This window comes from Corvus brachyrhynchos, unplaced genomic scaffold, assembly GCF_000691975.1.
Source record: "Corvus brachyrhynchos isolate BGI_N302 unplaced genomic scaffold, ASM69197v1 scaffold467, whole genome shotgun sequence".
NCBI classification, from domain to species: Eukaryota; Metazoa; Chordata; class Aves; order Passeriformes; family Corvidae; genus Corvus; species Corvus brachyrhynchos.
The window spans coordinates 1,436,367-1,457,773 of record NW_008239309.1 but is presented as its reverse complement, the minus strand read 5'-3'; the positions used below and the strand labels follow the sequence as shown (position 1 = coordinate 1,457,773).

The window sequence follows — 21,407 nt, the reverse complement described above, 5'->3', positions numbered from 1 at the left end:
CATTAATGACTGCCATTATAGAGCTTCAGTACATACAGAGAAACTTAAAATTACTTATTTTAGGTGTGGGAAGGAAACTCAGTACTTTCCTACCCTTAAGTGGTCCAACAGTAACTGTGTGCTTTGCACTTCTGCTTTTTGTAGACACAACCATGTTTGTGTCTCTTAGCTAGATAGAACACTCCCCTTCCTCAACTGTATTGTCTAAATGAAATCCTTCATTTATAAATACGTTGCATCTTTATTTTGGGATTATTTAGGTTTTGAATGTACCTCCAACTTAGTCTGACAGCCCAGAATGTAACAATTCTGTATGTGGGATCATTGCACTTTATCTTAAAAGCTAGGCAAGTAAAAATTCTAGGATACTGTTAATATAAACAGAGGGGCTCCGTTTTTCAGAGGTAGTAATTGGTGGTTTTTCCCATAGGTGATGCTGTGATGGTATTCCCACCCCCACCACCTCCTTATTTTGCTGACCCTATGTCACCAACTGTGACACACTGTCTTATGTCAAGTGTTTTGCCTACAAGTGAAAATCCTCCACCATACCACTCTATCTTCAGTGATGGGTAAGACTGTGTTCATCTCTGACTTTAGAAATTTGAGCTCTTTCTTTAGGTATCGAAGACCCTGTTCTTACATAACACTGTGAATGAGCTACTAGGCATGACAAAGTTTTCTAGTACATAACTCAACTTACTTCAGATACTTCACTTGAATTGGCATTAAAATACTGTAGTATACTAGGGGAACTACAAACTGCTGTGTCCTTTTTGAGGATTAAATTATTATTGTGACTGGAAAGAGCTTCTGAAGTGAAAACAAAGTCTTAAATCATTGGCCCTTCGTAGATTTCTTCCACAGATTGTCCAAGAGAAGGTGCTGCTGACAGCAGTGCAGCAGTGACATGATATCCATATTGCCAGGTTTTAGGAGTCTGTAGAAACAGAGCAGCAGTATTTTATGACCCCTACCCACAGACCCTGGGAATGTTACTTTTTCTGCCAATGTGTTCCGTTCTCCTGTGTCCCTTATATCTCTCTGCCTTGAGGAAGAGAGACCTGCTGTGCTGGTCTGCCTTGTTCCTGCTGTGGCCATGTGTTGAGATTAAAGGATACCTTGATATTGCAGGAGGCTCCAGAGTGCTGGTAAAGAAGGATGAAAAGCCAGTTTCATCTCAATATGTACCTTATCCTTGCAGCCATTCCTTACATATGTGGATTGTAACTGAATTGCCTGATCTTGACCCCAACAAGTTCAGGGAACAGGAGCTGCCAGCTTACCAAAGACTTGCCTGTGCCACAAGAACTTGCAGGGTTATTTAGCCCCTGTGGGTTACCACTAGTGGGCTGCTAACTTGAGGGTGAAAGAGGTTTCTACAAGGGCCACATACTAGAAGTTAGAGCTAGATCTGGCCAGAAGAGCTAGGTGTCACATGTCTAGAGTTCTCAACTTACTTTCCGGCCCTTAATGATGCAGAATTGACTTGACTTAATACCTTTAGAATGGTCCTACATCAGGCTGGGTTTGAGCTGTGAGTCAGTAGGTTATGTGGGACTGTCATTTGATGACTTCAGTTTACAAGACTGTATGTGCAATATTGTGTCACTGAAAACCGGTAAAAAAACTCTCCAACCAATTTGTTACATTACAAAGCCAACATTAGAGCAGTGCTGGAGGCATGGGGAATTCTCCTCAAAGCATGTATGCTCAGTAATCTAATGGACCAGGTTATATTCCTGAAACTATACATATCTCCTGAATACATGCATGTATGCTAATTATTTCCATGGACTTGCTTGGATATGGTTCCAGATCTTCTGATTAATCTTTTTTTCTTGAGAGTATCTCAAATAAGTCATCAGGTCATAATGTACTTCTCTTATCATTCTTTTCTCCAACACACAATCCTTGTTCTCAAAACTAAGATACCATCTACTACATATTAATCACTGATATAAGGAAGTGTTAGCTGGAGCAAGACTTATTAGTCACAGATGTAGGGAATTAACACAAGGCCACATTAATCTCTGGTATTTGTGCTAAGCACTGTATGGGACAAAACTAAGCATTAACCATGAATATAGGGATATTGCCAGGTTTTAGGAGTCTGTAGAAACAGAGCAGCAGTATTTTATGACCCCTACCCACAGACCCTGGGAATGTTACTTTTTCTGCCAATGTGTTCCGTTCTCCTGTGTCCCTTATATCTCTCTGCCTTGAGGAAGAGAGACCTGCTGTGCTGGTCTGCCTTGTTCCTGCTGTGGCCATGTGTTGAGATTAAAGGATACCTTGATATTGCAGGAGGCTCCAGAGTGCTGGTAAAGAAGGATGAAAAGCCAGTTTCATCTCAATATGTACCTTATCCTTGCAGCCATTCCTTACATATGTGGATTGTAACTGAATTGCCTGATCTTGACCCCAACAAGTTCAGGGAACAGGAGCTGCCAGCTTACCAAAGACTTGCCTGTGCCACAAGAACTTGCAGGGTTATTTAGCCCCTGTGGGTTACCACTAGTGGGCTGCTAACTTGAGGGTGAAAGAGGTTTCTACAAGGGCCACATACTAGAAGTTAGAGCTAGATCTGGCCAGAAGAGCTAGGTGTCACATGTCTAGAGTTCTCAACTTACTTTCCGGCCCTTAATGATGCAGAATTGACTTGACTTAATACCTTTAGAATGGTCCTACATCAGGCTGGGTTTGAGCTGTGAGTCAGTAGGTTATGTGGGACTGTCATTTGATGACTTCAGTTTACAAGACTGTATGTGCAATATTGTGTCACTGAAAACCGGTAAAAAAACTCTCCAACCAATTTGTTACATTACAAAGCCAACATTAGAGCAGTGCTGGAGGCATGGGGAATTCTCCTCAAAGCATGTATGCTCAGTAATCTAATGGACCAGGTTATATTCCTGAAACTATACATATCTCCTGAATACATGCATGTATGCTAATTATTTCCATGGACTTGCTTGGATATGGTTCCAGATCTTCTGATTAATCTTTTTTTCTTGAGAGTATCTCAAATAAGTCATCAGGTCATAATGTACTTCTCTTATCATTCTTTTCTCCAACACACAATCCTTGTTCTCAAAACTAAGATACCATCTACTACATATTAATCACTGATATAAGGAAGTGTTAGCTGGAGCAAGACTTATTAGTCACAGATGTAGGGAATTAACACAAGGCCACATTAATCTCTGGTATTTGTGCTAAGCACTGTATGGGACAAAACTAAGCATTAACCATGAATATAGGGATAATACACTATTATGCTAGAGTTAAAAGAATTTTCTAACACCATCCCCTACTGCTGCATAGACTTCTTCTTACAGAAATATAACCTGTTTGGTAACAGTTGGAGGCACCATCACTGCCGCTGGTGATGAGTGTCTGGAAAGTTGTCTGGCAGGAAAGGACATGGGGATGGTGGTCAATACACCTGAACATGAGCTATCAGTGTGCCCAGGTGGCCAAGGCAGCCAGTTGCATCCAGCTGTGTAGCAACAATAGTGTGGCTAGCAGGACCAGGGCATGTAAATCCTCTCTTCAAGGGGAGGGGGGCAATAACTGGCTTGTTCCTGGCAAACTCTGGGATGAGAGGCAAAGTTTAGAAGGACAAGATGCTTGCAAGGGTACTCTGCCACTGACTCTGAAGTGTGCTGGCCACACAGGAACACACTTGCAGTCTTACAGAGTTGAGCCAAGGGCTCCTGAGGTAAGAGAAGCCAAGAGGGAAACACTGGAGAATTATCTCAAAGGAATTAAGGGATGTTCCTCTAGGAAGGCAACATGGCCAACATCTCAGCTGAGGTGCCTTTACACCAGTGTGCGCAGCATGGGCAACAAACAGGAACAATTGGAAGCCACTGTGCTGCTGGAAAGCTGTGAACTTGTTGCCATTCCTGAAACTTGGTGGGATGAATCCTGTTTCTGGAGTGTGACTTTTAATGGCTACAGGCTGTTCAGAAGAGACAGGGAAGGAAGGAGAGACAGGGGTTGCTCTTTACATCAAGAGGTGGGTTGAATGTGAAGAGCTGTCCCTGAAGAATACCCATGAGCAGGTGGAAAGCCTGTGGGTAGGAGCCAGAGACCAAGGCTGCAAAGGGAATCTTGTGGCTGGGGTCTGCTACAGCCGCCTGCCCAAGGGCAGGCCACTGACAAAACCTTGGCTTCAGCCACAGGAGGTGTTGTGCCCGCAGGGTCTTGTTCTGTGGGGGGAACTCAGCCACCCCAGCAGCTGTTGGGAAAGTAGCTCAGAGGGCTGTAGGCAATCCAGGAGACTCCTGGAATGCATGGAGGATAACTTCCTGACCAGGTGATAGACAGCCCTGCCAGAGGGAATGTGTTCCAGGATCTCTTGGTCACCAGTGCAGGTGAGCTAACTGGGGCACCAAGATTGGAGGCAGCCTGGGCAGCAGGGATCATGCCCTGGTGGAGTGTGCAGTCCTGAGGGATATGGGTTGGGTAAGGAGTAAAAGTTGGCTCTTGAACTTTAGGAAAGCAGCTTCCAGTCCTTTGGGAACCTAGTCAGTGGGATCCCTTGACAGACTTCCCTCAGGGACAAGGGAGTAAAAGAGAGCTGGCAGATCTTTAAGGAACTCTGCCATAGAGTGTAAGAGCTGGCAATCCCCAGGAGCAAGGAATCAGACACAGAGGGCAAGAGACAGGCATGGCTGAGTAGGAACTTGCTGGTCAAAATAAAGGGAAAGAAGCAAATGCACAGGCAGTGGAAACTGGGACAGGTGAGCTAGGAACTGTTTAGAGATGAAGCACAGCTGTACAGGGAGGGGGTGAGGAAGGCCAAGGCCTGGCAAGGGACAGAAAGAATGGGGAGGGCTTCTACAGGTACATTAACCAGAAATGGAAAGTCAAAGAAGGGATAACCCCTGATAAACAATGCTGGAAGAGTGGTGAAAAGTAGATGAGAAGGCTGAGGTACTCAACAACTTTTTTGCCTCTGCCTTGAATGGCAACCTCTCTTCCCACTCAAGGATGGATGGACAGCAGGATGGGGACTGGGGGAACAAAGTCCCTCCCACTGTAAGAGAAGATCAGGTTCATGGCTCTTAGAGGAACTGGAATGTACATAAGTCTGTGAGACCCAATGAACTGCATCCCAGAGTCCTGAGGGAATTGTCAGTAGATGTAGTCAGTAGATGTCAGTCAGAGGCAGTTGACAAGTCACTCTCCATGACACTTGAAAAGTCACTGCAGTCAGGGCAAGTCCCAGGTGACTGGAAAAGGGGAAACATTATACCCACCTTTAAGAAGGGCAGAAAAGAGGACCCTGAGAAATACTGACCTGTCAGCCTCACCTCTGCCTGAGAAGATCATGGAACAGATGCTCCTTAGAGCTGTGCACATGTAGGACAGGGAGGTGATTCAGGACAGACAACACAACTGCACCAAGGGCAGGTCCCGCCTGATCAACCCAGTGGCCTTCTGTGATGGGGTGACTGCAGCAGTGGACAAGGAAGGGGCTACAGATGTCAATTCTCTGGACTTCTGTAAAGCCTTTGGCACAGTTCCCCACAACCTCCTTCTCCCTCAAAATGGAGAGAGAGGGATTCAATGGGTGGAGTGTTCGGTGGATGAGGAATTGGTTTGACAGTCACATCCAGAGTCATAGTGGTCAATGGCTCAGTCCCAGTGGACATCAGTGACAAGTGGTATCCCCCAGGAGTCCATATTCGGACCTGTGTTATTAAGTATCTTCATTAATGATATAGATGAATGGATTTGCAGATGACACCAAGCTAAGCAGTGCAGCTGTCAGACTTGAAAGATGGGATGCCATCCAGAGGAATCTGGACAAGATGGTGAAGTGGATCCATGGGAATCTCATGAGGCTTAACAAGGCCATGTGCAAGGTGCTGCACCTGGGTTGGGGCAGCTCCTGGTATCACTACAGGCTGGGGGTGAACAGATCAGAGGAGCCCCAGCCAGAAGGACTTGGGGGTGCTGGTGGGTGAGAGACTGGACATGACCCAGCCATGGGCACTCACAGCCCAGAAAGCCAAACGTGTCCCATCCAAAGCAGCGGGGGGAGCAGGGCCAGGGAGGGGATTCCACCCCTCTGCTCTGCTCTGCTGAGACCCTACCTGAAGGGCTACATCCAGCTCTGGGGTCCCAGCACAGGAAGGACATGGAACTGTTGGAGCGAGTCCAGAGGAGGCCACCAAGATGACAGAGGTCTGGAGTACCTCTCCTGTGAGGAAAGGCTGGGAGGGTTGGGTTTGTTCAGCCTGGAAAAGAGAAGGCTTTAGTGTGACCTAATTGCAGCTTTCCAGTACCTGAAGGGAGCGTACATGAAAGATGGAGAGGGACTTTTTACAAGAGCATGTAGCAGGAAGGGGGATTGGTTTCAAATTGAAAGAAATTTTACATTAGATATTAGGAAGAATTTCTTTACTGTGAGTGTGGTGAGACACTAGAACAGGTTGCCCAGAGAAGTTGTGGATATCCCATCCCTAGAAATGTTTAATGCCAGATTTGGATGGGGCTCTGAGCAACCTGGTCCTCATCACCTGGTCTCGTGAAAGATGTCCCTGTTGAAAGCATGGGAGGTTGGAACTAAATGATCTTTTAATGATCCCTTCCAACCCAGGCTATTCTAGGATTCTGTGGTTCCGTTTTGGGCCCTTTGTGAGGAGAAAGACACTGAGGTCCTGGAGCATGACAAAAGAGCAGCACAGCTGATGAAAGATCTGAAGCACAAGTCCTGTGAGGAGTGGCTGAGGGAGCTGGAGTTTTTCAGTCTGGAGAAAAGGAGGCTTGAGGGAGACCTTATTGTTCTCTTCAAGGAAAGGAGGGTGTGGCAAGATGGGGGTTGGCCTCTTTTGCCAGGTAACAAATGACTGGACAAGAGGAAATGGCCTTAAGCTGTGCCAGTTTATCTTAGCTCTCAGGAAGGTTTTTTTCATGGAAAGGTTTGTAAAGCTTTGGAGCAGTCTGCTCAGGAAAGTGGTGGAGTCACCATCTCTGGAATTGTTGGAAAACCATGTGGATGTGGTTTAATACCTGTCTGGATTTCTGTCTTGTGAATGTATGTACACAAAGAGGCAGTTTGTTGGGATAGTATCCAGTGGAGTGGATAAAACACCTCAGGCTTGAATACAGAACCCAGAATGCCTAGCCTCATGCTTTGGGTGTTTTCTGGCTGGGGGTGCTCTAGCTGTTGCCCTTCCATGCTTCCCAGTGTCCTCACAGATACCTGCTGAGCTGATACCACCTCTGGGTTTTTCACTCAATCCTGGTCTCATGGTTCAGCACTTGCCGGCAGTCAGGGCATACTGACTAGTCCAAATTGCTTCCGGAGCACTTTCATGGAAGAGAAGCAATGGCCTCATTGTTCATAACAGTGCCATGGTTGAAGAGCCCAAATATGGCAGGGGATACACATTTCTTATGTTGGTGGCTACTGGACAAAGGTGACTTGCCTCTTTAGTTCATTGCTCAGTGTTCTGTCAGTAACTCACTCAATATTGGTATAGGTACAGATGTATGAGATGTATGTACAAAAGCAAGAGTCAGCTCTGGGAGTGAATCATGAGGAGTTCTTCCCTTTACTTGGGAAGCAGCTGAAGGAATGTGCTGAGGGCCAACTCCAGGGCAAGGTGAGCAAGTTACCAGAGCAGTGTGGGTTCAGCTAGTTTGGATGCTGTGATGGTTAGAGAAGGACAGTGAATACTTGGCTGCTCACCTTGACTATCACTGGGAACTTTGCTGTCTGGTCATGTCCAGTTGTTTCTGTGTCTCCAGCTCTGCGCAGGAATATGACTCCTTATGTCTGTCACGGATTGCTGGAATGCCTAATAAAAGTTTGATTGCCTTTCATGCAAGATCTCAAAAGGCTAAGGATTGTGATTTTTTGTGATGCAGTTCTAAGTCTAGTAACTGTCTTTCATAAAGGAAGGGGACTGTTTATATGATATACTACAAAAGGGAAGATACATTGGGAACTAAGGATCAAAAGAAGATTTAGTAAGATTGTGAAATAGCACAGCCAGAAGCAGTTAGTACCCATAAGCCAGGCTGTGACTGATGATCTGAAAGGTTAGAAGGGAAATTATAAAATTTTCATATGAGTCATAATGTAGCCCACAAAAAGAAATCCTAATACTTATGCAAGTTCTTTGCTTCAGGGATTTTTAGGAATTGTATGCATATATGTATGTTTGTGTAAATCAAGTCAAATTTCACTCACTGTGGCTAAATGAATTATGCTAATACACAGTTTTGTGTTTTGTAGAGCACAGCTTGCTGATGATGAAGGAACAGTTGCTGTTAGAGACTATGAATCCATATATACAATTTCTGGAAGCAGCTCACCTTCAGATATTTTACCAATGCTGTACCTTTCTTCTGAATCACCACCAAAATATGAAGAAAAAGCATCAATAACAAATAATGAATATTCACCATCTTCTTCCTCATCTTTTTCATCTATTTCCTTAGCCACATCTGACACCAGCTCGTAAAGGACGGACAGTTCACTTAATTTTTAATTAAAATGTACACAGATTCACAATTTTTGAATTTATTTACATTTTGTAATAAAAGCAATAATGTTGGCTGTGTCTAATTTTTCATCAGGAAGAATAAACAATGAATGTGAATTTCAAAAAATACTAGATAATGCTGGGCCTCTGCTAAAGTAGTCTGAAGGGAGTTCACTGCAAGAACATTAAATGCTCATTTTGTTCTGTTACAGCTTCAGTTTCTTTTTATAGCTGTTCTTTTTATTATGAAGGCACTAAGTAGAAACCAACTTTTTTGATTATTTTAATTAAATATGTTTGGAGCTTCAAAAAAAGGAATAATTAGGAAGTGTTTTTATTTCTATTTTTGCATTACTTTTGTGGAAAATACTTGTTATTGCCTTAACAAGTACTCTGAGAGCATTCACGAATAGGGGTGTTAAGATTGGTACCAAAGATGCCATGAAGAGCTTCAGTGGTTACCTTTTGGTCTGCCTGGTAACAAACACTCTGTATTTAGACTATCTCTGGTCCTTATGTAAGTATAATCCCCATGAAAATCAGTTTTAGCTGCAGTTAAGAGCCTGAAGGGAGCCCTGAGGATAGTTAATAGGCTAACAGTTTAACTGTGGTAATGACTGGTTTCAAGGGGATTATTCTGCTGTTTTATATCATCATTTGTGGATTATACAGGAAGTGCTTATTGTGTGAGAGTGAGTGCCACAAAGAAATGGTATCTTTGAGGTGCAGACATTACTTATCAGCAGATGCAGGAGAGGTGGTTTCATGGAAACCCATGCAACAGATATTTTTAATTGACACAGGACTTGACAGACCCTTCAGAAATACAACCCTCACCTCTGCCATCCTGCTGCAACCCCAGAGTACTGGTAGTACCCTGCCTTAAGGTTCTATTTTGTGTTTGTTTGCACCTGTTCCCAAACTGAAGGATTAGCTTGTAGTAGGTAAAGATGATTAGGAGGAACTGAGTTACTGCTAATCTTTGACATTTTATGGCTTGCTCTGAATGCTGTTTGAGAAAAACAGACCTGATTCTGTGCCCCTAAACAGAAGTGGCAGAGCTACTCTTTGGGCTTGGTTCAGCCTGGTGAACTTTCCAGCATTAAAACTTTTAACAAGAGCTCACTGTCTTGTTCAGTGAGTCTCTGAACACCTGTGTGCTTTGGGCCCTCAGTTAAAACTCAGCTTGTCATCTACCATGCTGAATTTCAGACAACTTGGCTGTAACAGAATGCCAAACTATGAATTAAGAACTTAAATTCCCTCCTGTGCCTAGGGCAAGGTGATTGCCTTGTGTCACCTTCCTATGAATGTGCTTCTCACCTGCTGAGTGCTTTAGAGAGATGTTCAGGAGCTCCTGCATTTGCCATTTATTTTCAGTTCTGTGTCATTCCCTCAGTCATGCTAGGACAGCTCTTTGTGCAGCCACACAAAAACAAACCAGCCGGCGAGGGAGGTATATTTAGCCAGCAATAGAGCTAGGGGCTTATGCATGCAGAGTAATGAGCAAACACAGCACAGAGGGGGATTTAGTATGTGGGAGCTGATTAAACTGGCATGACTCGGCTGTGGGAAATGTCTATATGAAGAAAGGGAATCCACAAAAGCCAGTAGGCATTTTGTCCTCCTTTCTCTGAAACATTTTTTACCTAGTGAGTTTTTCAAGATTGTACGCAATCTTCAATACAAACTATAGTTTTCCATGTTCATGATTATTTTTTTTAGCTTTTGCTCCTACTATTTAAACAGTGGGGCCCACTGCCATGCATGATTCATGCATAAAAAGCTTTGTACATGTCTAAGGAGCCTGTTACACTCTCAATTTATCCTTATATTACATAACAAGAACAGAAGCTGGGGTATTTTACCTGAAAGATCCCATGCAACAAAGACCCATATTAGCTTTATGCTGTTGTCTGGAACACTCATTTTCTGAAAAGGCTAAATATCAAAAAGTGTTCAAACGAATCTGGAAATATTTCACCATCTTTTTTTTAAAAAAAAGCAGTTGCCTCTGGTGGCAAACTGCAGAAATATTAACCTTTTCTGCTGCCTGCAATTTGCTCAGTTGATTGTTCCCAAGAGGTACCCAAGAGACCAGGCAAATCAAGCAGAATATGTTGACTCATCTGAGTCCTCTGTAACAGAGACATAATCTTGTTTTCCTTTAAGGTTATTGTGTTTTGATCATCTACTGCTGTGTCTTCAGTGTGGATCACTTTACTTCTAAAAAAGTAGTCTTCACAGAAACCATGGTTCAGAAAGTTGCTGACCTGACTTCAGACTCAGCACCTGAGTTTCCTGGGAAGGATAGGTGTTACCTCTGAAAACAAGGAGTGAAAACAGAATTTACGTCTGTATATTTTGCAAAGATGCTTAGGAAATAGATTGGTTTACAGCTGTATTAACATCTTGTGTTTTTTACTTAGAAAATCATTACTTGCAAACTCAGTGGATGTGCTGGATGCATCTCCATAAACTGCTCAGCGCTGAAGGAGTTAACTTAGCCAGTGCCTACAGTATTTGCCTACTGTGTTGTTGAATCTGTGGCAGCAAGGTCAGAAGAGGTGAGTAAGAGGCTAGCAGGTCTGCCGTCACCACTGAAGGCTACCACTGGATGAACGGCATTAGAAGGAGGAATTTTTGATGTGGGGAGTAGGAGTGAAATGTCTGTATTAGAAAGGAAGCAACACCTTGTAAAACTATAAAAGTAGCTTAAAATAATACAGAATAGCATTTTTATTGAGGAAGTGAGATACTTTACTGTCCCACTAATGGTGCTATAACCCACCTTCTGCCCTAAGGTTGGCTTAAGTGTTTGACATACAAATGCTAGGAGCAAATCAAGTTGGTTACTGATTCACACATACTTAAACAGGCAAAGTGGGAGGTAAGGGTTGCCTGCCCTCTCTAAATGAAGTTAAGGTCTCTCTTCCTTGCTGCCTGCACTGACGTTGCTCTGCTTCTAACTGCAACAGTGCAATCCTTTGGATATGAGAGGGATTGACAAAATATAAATGAATGCCTTTTCTCTAGGAAAAGTCTTCCTGCATCACAGCAGCTAAAAAAATGAACGGGTAACCCATCTGAAAAACTAAGATTGCACAGGTCTTTGCAATGTTGCTATGTTTTTGGGATAGCAGCACTTGCTGGATTGAACCCACCCCATCCTTGCCCTTTGTGGTTTGTGTTGCTGTATCCATTTATCCCTTTTCCATCGTATCTTCAGAGTCATAACTTGTAGGGCCAATACCTCCACATTGCTGCAGTGAACATGCCAGACTTCATCTAGATCAGTGCTCCTCTCTCTATCACACATGCATGCATCTGAACAATTAGGCATGAAATACCTTCATTTTGGTGTGCCTGCTCACAAGACAACATTCCCTGGAGCATATAAAGCCACCTTGCTGGTAAACGCAGTTGTGGGCAGCAGGCTGAACCTGCTCCTCACAATTTATTTATGCTTTGAGGCTGAAAGTGCAGTAGTTCAGGGGTGAAAGACCCACTCGCAGTGGTTCTTCATGTACTGCTCTTACACACGTAATTCATGTTTTCCACTAAAGATGTAATGTGCAGTTACCTTTCTCTTGGAAAAGTCCCACTAAATCAAATCATTGGCTCCCTAATCTCCATACAGTTGAATGTTTCATTATGGAGTGGTAATTTGTACTTACTCATTTTAAAGCTAATCAATGTGCAATACCGTGTGTTGTGCAGCTTCTTTTGCGTGTTCTTTGACTAAGTCCCTGCTTATGTTACTGGCTTGTAAGAAAAAAAACCTTACTACAACAGGCTGATAATGTGAAAAACTATGTTAAAATAGGTAACATGAGGAGACGAAAAAAGGGTGAAGTGATGGCCTGTCAGTGTTCGCTAGAATGCCTCTTGAAACAGGTTAGAGAACTGAGGGGGTGCAGAGCACCTGCTTCCAGCAGCAAGCACTGCAGGAGAAGTCTTCATTGGTAATAGAAAATTAGGTGGAGGAACAGAAAGCAAAGTGGTGCTTGTGTTCAAAGGTAAGTTCTGAAGCAGATGAGAACAAAACTGTAGTGAGATCTGAAAACAGCACTCATTCTGAAAAACCTTACTCTGACCAATTTTCCTTGGTTTCACAAAACTGTTTTGCTTAGGAGTCATACCAGGTAAAAAGGATGTATTTAGTAAATCAGCATTTTAAGGTGAGTCCCCAGAACACACATTTATTGGCAAAGAAAAGCACTGGTCTTAAAAAAATCAGTGTGATCCAGTAATCTCTTAGGACCTTGACAGCTGCCTGACTGCAGCATTACCATTCTCTGGGCGAATAATTGGAGAAATATGGGGAGGCATAGAGGAAACTGTCTTACAAAGAGGGGACAGTTTACAGGGAAAGGAGTAGTTTTAATGCAGATCCTAGCACACCAAATGGAGAGTGTTTTCCATCCTGTTTTACAAGTTCAAGTGGCATATAGCTTTGGAAAAGAAAAAAGAAGCCTATGTTCTCCAGCTCTACTATGCACTTGCTAAACAATCATGAAGTCATGTCCTAGACCAGAGGCAAAGAGACAGCCGTGGGATGACACAATGCCCAACTCGGAAAACTCTGATTCCAGACAGGATCTAAGGACTATTCCATAGGATTGAGGAAGTGCACTGGCATGATCCCATTGCAAATAGCAGTTGCAGAGTTCTTGAATGAATGAAAGGAGCAAGATGACACTACATCTGTATAAACTATTAGCTAGACAGCTCTTACAATATAGTGCTGCTTTTAAGAGGATGTTGGAAAGCCTGAAAGATTCAGCAGTGGCAAGAATGATTCATGGTATGGAAAAACCTGACTTGTAAAGAGCAGTAACAGTTCATTCCATTAAGTTTAACAAATGTAAGGTTGAAGATGACTTAGACTTTGGCTATAATTACCAGTAGAAGGACAGTTTATCTAGTATTTCAGCACTTTCTAGTTTAGTTGTCATCATACAAAACCACTGCATTGCAAGACTGATCTCTTTGCTCAAGAGTTGCAGAGAATCCTGACCAGACTTAGTGTTGTGGGATAGGCTGATCTTGAGTGTATTTGTCAGAAAATTTGTTGACACCATGGGTAATAGGACCGACTCAATAATGCTGAGTTTGGAAACTTAACAGCTGTTTTTTTAAGGAATCCAGCACGAATATTCTTCAAGGTCTATGTGCTAAAAAATGAGAAAGACATCTGCAATTGCATTCAGCTTCAGTTCTGAAGGTGCCAAATTTGGTGAGTAGCCCTTTCCAGAAGAGAGCTGTTGTCACACAACAGTTTGTTTGTTGTCTTGTTTGTGTTTTGTGAATGCACAGTGGACTAAAGGCACTTTTACTGACTTTGAAGAAGCAGTCTGAAAGATGAATTTTTTAGTTCTAGAGCTATTTTTAATCTTATAAATCTCAGGATAAGCTTGCTCCCCCAGAACTGCTGGTAGCAGGAAATAGCATTATGTGTTCTACTGCCTGAGTAGTAATCAATGTCCTGTGTATAGTACCCTGCCATGCTAGTCAAAACAGACAGAGTACTTGGAGGTTTTTCCTCAAGGAATTGTACAAAGACATTCTACCAGAACACTCCAACAGCAATTACTTCAGTCTGAAACTGTTAGGAAACAGAAAATCTCAAAATTCAGTGATCTATCTGTTTAGTGTATGAGACATAAGTTCAGCAGAACAATTCATTGTGATATGAAGAAATATCCTAGGTACTTTTGAGTACAGGATAAGATTCCCCACTCTGTCAAGCTTAGCATAACAGGAGATGCTTTCTCATTCCTGCAGTGATGTGCTGTGCAGGGTATTTGGGCATTATTCTGTATAAACCTTAAAGAAGGTGTGGAAATCCCACAACAAAAAATGTCCACAATTTAGGGGAAATTACAGGGTAATTATGCTACCTTCAACCAGCTGGAAAGTTTTGGCTGGCCTGAAATAACATTTCTCCCACAGCCAACAGCTCTCCCAGGCTGTTCAGTGCTCACCATCCTGTTGCCACTTACTCTCCTGCTTGCCTAGTGGTTGTCCCAGAAAAATATCAGAAAGTCTACTTTGATATTTTTTTAAACCATGAACTGCAAAATGAGCTGCAGCAGATGTCCAGGCATGACTATATATGTCACACTTCAGAGCATGAAAAAGCATTCCTACCAATGGCCATGTGGAATTTTCCTGCAGAAAATGGAGCAGGAAGTTGAGAGCAAGGATCTCCTCACTGCTGTTGACTAAACATGTGCTGTCCATATGCTGGATGCATCAGCTAGCTGGTGCCAAGGAAAAGCTGTGATAGCTCCAGCTTGCTTTTTCTTCTATCCAGAATGGGCACAGTATCATGGGTGCTAAATTAAAGAAGAAGAAACACAAAGAAACAGGCAGCCATGCAGGGGTGAAACCATTTTGGAAGTGATGGTGGTAATTCAAGAAATCTTTGGTGATGGCTTCAGGCTTCACTTCCCAGACCTTTATTCTTCCAAGCAAAATTTATTCTTTCACGTGATGGACTCTGTTAACCATACACATGCAAAGTTCTTGTATAACTAACCTGAACCTTCAACTTTAAATGCTCTGCCAAGTCCTTTACAAGCCCCCTTTCTCTTGAGGGAGAAGATACATTATACTCAGTAATGGAGCAAAACAACAACAATGTAGAAGATTTCTCCTTGAATGTCTTTTCTGTCACTCCTTGTCAGCCAAACAGATCTGATGCCCTGGTGTCAGATGGGGATAAAGCTGGCACAACCCTGCTCTTTTCAGGTGTGTTTTTGGGACTGGTGGGGATCACTTTCACTGTGATGGGATGGATAAAATATGATGGCATTACTCACCTGGAGTGGACTCAGTTACTAGGGCCTATTCTGCTGTCTGTTGGGGTGACTTTTATTCTGATAGCTGTTTGTAAATTTAACATGCTTACGTGCAAGCCCTGTAAAGAAAGAGAGGAAAATACGTCGGAACTTGACCAGACTGCAAGCGGACAGTCCTTTGTCTTCACCGGCATTAACCAGCCTATAACTTTCCATGGTGCCACAGTGGTGCAGTACATCCCTCCACCCTACCCGTCCCAGGAAGGCGCTGCTGTGAGTCCCAGCTACCTTCACCCAGCACTCAGCTGCTGCAGTGCTGTTCCCCCCAGCGCCTCGCCGGTTCTCAGCCCGGGTTCTCCTCACTTCTGCCCTGCCTACGCCCTGGATAACCTGGCTTTTACTGGAGATGAGAACTACACTACTTACCCTGCAGAGAACACCAGGAATCAGAGGTACATCTTTTGAACAGTGTGTTTGGACACAGGCTTCTGAATGTTTTAAGTACTATGCGTGGTTTCATAGGAAGCTACAGCTAGTTCAGGGTATTATCCTTCCTCAGACTTTTTTTTGTTTTTGTTAGGAATTTTTCTTGCGTGAGGAAACATACTTTTCCTGTAAAGTGTTTTTATACAATTTAAATTTAAATTCACTTAAAAATGCCTTTCAATTTTCAGTCAACTAAATGTCTTTTAAGATATATATGCTCCTGTTTGTGGTGGTGTTTTTACGCTTATCTTACTTACCACCTTTAGTCTATTATGTGTACAGCCAGAGGCTTCCACTCAAATCACAACACATGAGTCAGCACACAAACAGCATTTCTGCAACAATGCAAGAATCAGTCTGGTACCAGATGCTCTCGCTCCTGAATACGCCTGGTCACAACATGTTCCTCTCCTACTGTAACAACCTTCCAGCCCTTCCACTTTTCATATTTTTGAGGCGTAAACAAGATTGCTGATGTTGCACAGCAGTTTGTAGCTGCTCAAATTGTACACAAAATAATTTTATATAGTTCTTTCCTCTAGGAAAAATACTGTAATTATAGGAATTACTCATAATTATATCCTTTCTACAGCACAAGTCACTGTTAGTTCATTTATCAAAGTCTGTTTGAAAAACTGCTGACTGACCCATTGTCCTCAGCAATATGGGTGACAGGCATAGGGAGGGCGAAGACAAAGGTCACCTCCTGACACTTTCAAACTTCATGAAAAAAAACACAGGAAACAGCTGAATCTCAGTAGAACTTCATCTCATAGCATTTTCTCAAGGAGGCAGGGAGTACTTTGCCCAGATAAGGCTGGGAAGATGAAGCACTGATATTACTTGCATGTTCTGTGTTTGGTAAATTCTTTTTGCATCTGCTCCTCTTACTCTTTTCAGGCCAGAAGACAGTTCTGATGAGCCAGAAGGACTGCTGGAAGACTATGCCTGTAATAACTTGTCCCCTCCACGTTATGAGGAAATATACCCTCTGTCTTCATAAAATCATCACAGACAAGAGACAACAATCCTAAGAGATGCCAACAAGAATCCAAAAAAATATTTTCTTTAAATACTTGTGTGATAAGACAGTGTGAGCAAGATCTTGATATTGACACACAGTTCAGTATCACTGAAGATATTTAACTGATCCCTTCCTTCTTCTCTGTCAAAGTTCACTAGCTCTTTGCGATGCAGCTTAATAGCAGAGCTATTAATTATTTAATAGCAAAACTATTAATAGCAAAACCATGAAACTCAACGATATAAATCTATATTAGGATTCCCCAACAAGAAGCTTAATTTTCAGACTTGCTGAAACCAGCGTGAACTGTGAATGCACAAGATGTTTGTGGAAGGTCATGATTGCTCCTGGACATTCAGCATCTTTAGAGAACACTTGATTTTCTCTTGATGTATTTTCATTCTTAATTGCTTGAGAAACTTCAAAAGTGCTCAAGTGTCTGATCCATGAAAGTGAATATTATGTCTTAATTTTGTCTGATTCTTTAGACTAGCTTACTCATTAATAAGTCCAGTCTACTAGACTTATTAGACTTCTTCTGCTTGGTTTACCTGTACAACTCAGTCCTGTTCCACAACCCTGTCCTGTAGACATTCTTTGGAGCATCCTGCTTGAGACAGAGCATCTCAGAACAGAGAAAACAAATAGTGACTTCTGCCCACTTTTACATAGATCTCTAAGAGATCCTGCATGCATCAAATTCAGTTAGTTCCCTTCCCCACCTGATGGGAGGTCTCCCACCAGTAGTCTAATAACTACTAGGTTAATGTCACTACAGAAAATGGCATCTTTCTGAAGCCTCTACAGAGTTGTGTGATCCTACCACTGTTAAGGACTGACAATCACAGCTGCTGCACCCACACTCTGTGGGAGGGCTGTGATGGAACATCTGTGAGGTCCTTTCTTATTTGAATGTGGGTCTTAGGCACACAACCCAGGCTGCACGTTGCCCCCAGTGTGGGCTGTAGTGAATGTTCTTGCTCAGGTTCAGGTGGTTCCATGCATTGAATCCACAACAACTTGAGATTAGCTTATTTGATTAGAGAATGGTGCTGCTGAACACTAAGACTGTGGGTTTGATTCCTATATGAGGTATTCACTTAAGATTTGGACTTGATGATCCTTGTGGGCCCCTTTCAATTAACAATATTCTGTGGTTCTGTGAAATGTATTTACAGCTGTATTTAACAAAGGATAAGGTGTATTAGCTCTGAAATTTTGCCATCCAGAATGAAGATCCAAAAAAGCTTTCCTTGGGAGCTTTTTAAACCCCAGAGCAATGACAATGCCATAAGTCCCTACATTTTTATTTTATTTTTCTACATATATTTCAGGTTTTGTTTTTGAATGTGCCTAGAAGTGCGTCAGAGCTGGACAAGCTAGTATATCATTATGATGATCCCATGTCTTAGTTCGAGATAAAATAGGAGGAAACGTCCGAAATTAATGTGTCCTCTAATAGAAGGCAGGTTTCAGCAGCCCCTACCCACCAGGTTCAGAAAGAAATTTCTTGGAGGAAAGTGAAAAAAACCTGTTTATTTAACAAGCAAAGTCCATGCAGGAACAAAATGAATAATGTTAGATAATGAACCTTTTTGTTGTGGAGAAAACGTGGTAAATTCAGAGTCCTTTCTGTAGGTGTGGCTCTGCTCTCTCCAGAGCTGGGGTGCTGTGTGGGCCCCTCTAGGCCGCGGTGCGGGGCCTCCTGGTGGTGATGTTCCAGACCAGAGCTGGACAGTCCCAGGAAAACTCCTTGCTTCAGCTAACGAACAAGAAACTAGCTAAAAAGCGAGAGAATGCATCTCTCTGCCCTGCTGCAGAGCTGAGAGCTGGGGAGAGAGTGAGCGAGTTATCTGTGTTTTTGAATACAGGCCGCCTTCCCCTCTCTCTCTCAGATCTGTCTTAAAGGTGCAACCCTACAATAGGGAATACAGTATCATACAGTGACCCCAGGACACCCTATTAGGTTTGCCTATCTCCCTCAGAGGGGTCAAACCAAAAGCTGATCTCGGCTCTCACCTGCTGGAGTGGGCACCACAAAAAACGCTCCAGAGGGCAATGGTCACTGTCCAAAGTACCCAAGCGGTGCACTGCTGGTGTGCCTGCAGGTCAGTCTTCTGGCCTGGCACAGCACAGCTCAAACCAGGTGTCCATTATGGAAGGCATCAACTTTCTCTTACTTTGAACACAGCTGTCTTGGCTCTTGCCAGATTCCATCCATTTGTGATTGATCCCATACCTGGGCGCTGGAGAAGCTTGGCATTTGAGCACAGATGGTTGCACACCAACCTGATGTACTTGACAGCTGGAAGTCTTAGAGTTTCTTTGCAGCTCCTTTAGCAATTAGGAGACATAGCTCTGGATGGAGATGTGCATTCAGAACACTGCCCAGCTGCAAGGACCTTGCAGGTGCACACCTCCCTGTCCTGTATACTTAGAAGTTGCCAAGAAATAAAGCATTTGTGGGGAGCACAAAAAAACCGCTGTGCTCCACAGTGATGGAAAAGACATTGACAGTGGTCGTATTTGGGACACATCATTTAAACAGACTCAAAGCTGGATTAGCAACTGCAGAAGCAGCTACTGAACAGTGACTGCAAACTTTGTGTGAGGTTTTTCTTGTTAGAGAAATATGGGACACACTGTTTTTCAGCAGTGATGGCCGGGTGTTAGCAGGTAGTTGGAGAAGGGGAGGCACGTGTAGTTGGAGAAGGAGAGACATGCTGTGTTCAGCATGACCTCTATGGGATTGAGTGAGAGAACAGAAGATCTAAAAATAAGTGCAAGTTTCTCTTATGGAAGTGTCTTTCTCCTTTTCTGGAATTTACACAGAGGTGAACTCATCTTCCCTCCACAGTAGGAAACTGGAAGGTCCCAAATCCCCAGTTAGTTCCACATGGACAGAGCCCTGCACTTAGCACTTAGTTCTGCTGACTCCAGCAAGTACTGCAGTAGCACAGGGGTCAGGCTTGATGGATCCGATTGCAGGACTGGGGTCAAAATTTCTGCCCAGTCACCCTCCCCCACAACAAGAAAATTCCTTCAGTCAGACACCACAGATTTTTCCTGCTGCTCTTTCCTCCTGCCTTCCCCCACCCCCCCAACATAAATTTCATGAGGTAATCATATCTTTATTTTTATTGCATCAAATCATACAGAGTAAATATAAGAAAACCCAGAAGGTTGCACTGTGGACTCCATATTGATTTAAAGTTTACTTCTAGCAACACTATATTCATTGAAAATAATTGAAAGAGCCCTGGGTTTCTCTTTAAAGAGAAGATTGAATATTAAGTTTAAATAGCGACATATTGAAATGATCTTGACTCGTCAGATGAATTCTGTCTGAATTTTGTGGGAGTCTTTTCATGCTCAACAGATATTTGAGAAACTCCAGGGTGATGACATTTCCCTGTTGTACTGAGTGCTGATCATCAATTTTAAGAACAGAGAGAAGTTCTGTAAAGGCTTTTTCTTCCTTCTCTTCCTTCCACCTTCTACTTTCATCCCCTTTTTTTCTGTTTTAACAGTCTTTTTAACTTTAGGGTTTTGGGGCTTGTTGGGGGGGGTATGTGTGTTTTCTTTGTTTTTAGGATTTGGGGGCTGGGTTTTTTGTGTTTTACTGGGATGTAACCATCACATGAATTCACTTCTTAGCCCTATGATTTCTTTCTGCCCTATGATGAGCAAAAGAACAAACCTTTTTGGGTGAGTCTTCAACCAAGGTGAATTGTCACAGCCTTAGATTATACTGGTGTAACTGCACAAAGCACCTGGAAGACTGTATTTGAGATTTTTCTCAATCCACTTTTAATTTAAGCTGGTGCTTTTTAAGCAAAATTGCATTCTTCCACATTGTCTGCAATGCTAATGCAGACCTGCAGAATGCTGGGGTTTTAATAGTTTAAGGTGTCTTGCATTCTAGTCATAGTGACAGAACACCGTATGTATTTTCAGCTATGTAACCCTGCATGCGTTCTTGGGATTTTTCCTAATATAACTCTATTTATAAGATTTTGATCATAAACTGGTTAACATATGAAATCAGTAGAGCCATGTCTATTGATATGAAACTGAGCACGATCTATTCATTTCAGTAAAAACTCTGCGCAGAGCTTTTCTAAGTTCGAGGAGCTATTTCCAGATACTGAATGCCACATGCTGCAGCGTGCAAATTTCTTCTCAGATTAAATCCAAAATCTGCTTTTAACCGCCGGCCCTGCCGTATCTGCGAGTGAGTACGGGAGTACACCAGGCACCGTTCTGTTTGCTGTGCTTTAGCAGCACTTCCCACAGCAGCCGAACTTCACCAGCTGTTCCCGTTCCCGACCCGGGTACTCCTGTGCGAGTGATGCTCCCCAGCGCAGACCACGCACGGGCGGGGGCGCTGAAGTCCTTCGAAGAGCTATTTTTAAACTGAATCGGGATTTAGGAAATCTGGGTCTCCGGGAAAAAAAATAAACCTTTAAGTAGGGCTCGTTCCTCTCCAGAGAGCCCTAGTGACGCACACGGCAGGCCCCAGTGCGGCGGCCCCTCCCCGCGGGGCGGATGCTGCAGCTTCCATCCCGCGTGGAGCCCGAG

General features: G+C 43.1%; 2 protein-coding genes across 4 annotated transcripts in view; both read left to right on the top strand.

Annotated features, from left to right (window-relative positions):
* TMEM171 (transmembrane protein 171) overlaps positions 1-8,582 on the top strand; it is a 16,134-nt gene extending 7,552 nt beyond the window's left edge. For 2 of the 3 annotated variants that reach the window (XM_008638618.2, XM_017740720.1), the window contains 2 exons: positions 431-572; positions 8,261-8,508. In XM_008638618.2, the coding sequence (XP_008636840.1) occupies positions 431-572; positions 8,261-8,489 (371 nt within the window). In that variant the 3' untranslated portion in view covers positions 8,490-8,508. Of the gene's footprint in view, positions 1-430; positions 573-8,260 lie in introns of all 3 variants that reach the window. The other variant, XM_017740719.1, reaches the window with a different exon arrangement.
* Positions 8,583-8,806: 224 nt separating this feature from the next.
* On the top strand, positions 8,807-20,385 carry TMEM174 (transmembrane protein 174). Its single transcript, XM_008638617.2, has 2 exons — positions 8,807-15,768; positions 16,703-20,385. Exons 1-2 carry the CDS (start codon positions 15,137-15,139, stop codon positions 16,803-16,805), a joined length of 735 nt encoding a protein of 244 aa, XP_008636839.1. The 5' UTR covers positions 8,807-15,136; the 3' UTR covers positions 16,806-20,385.
* The last annotated feature ends 1,022 nt before the right edge of the window (positions 20,386-21,407 follow it).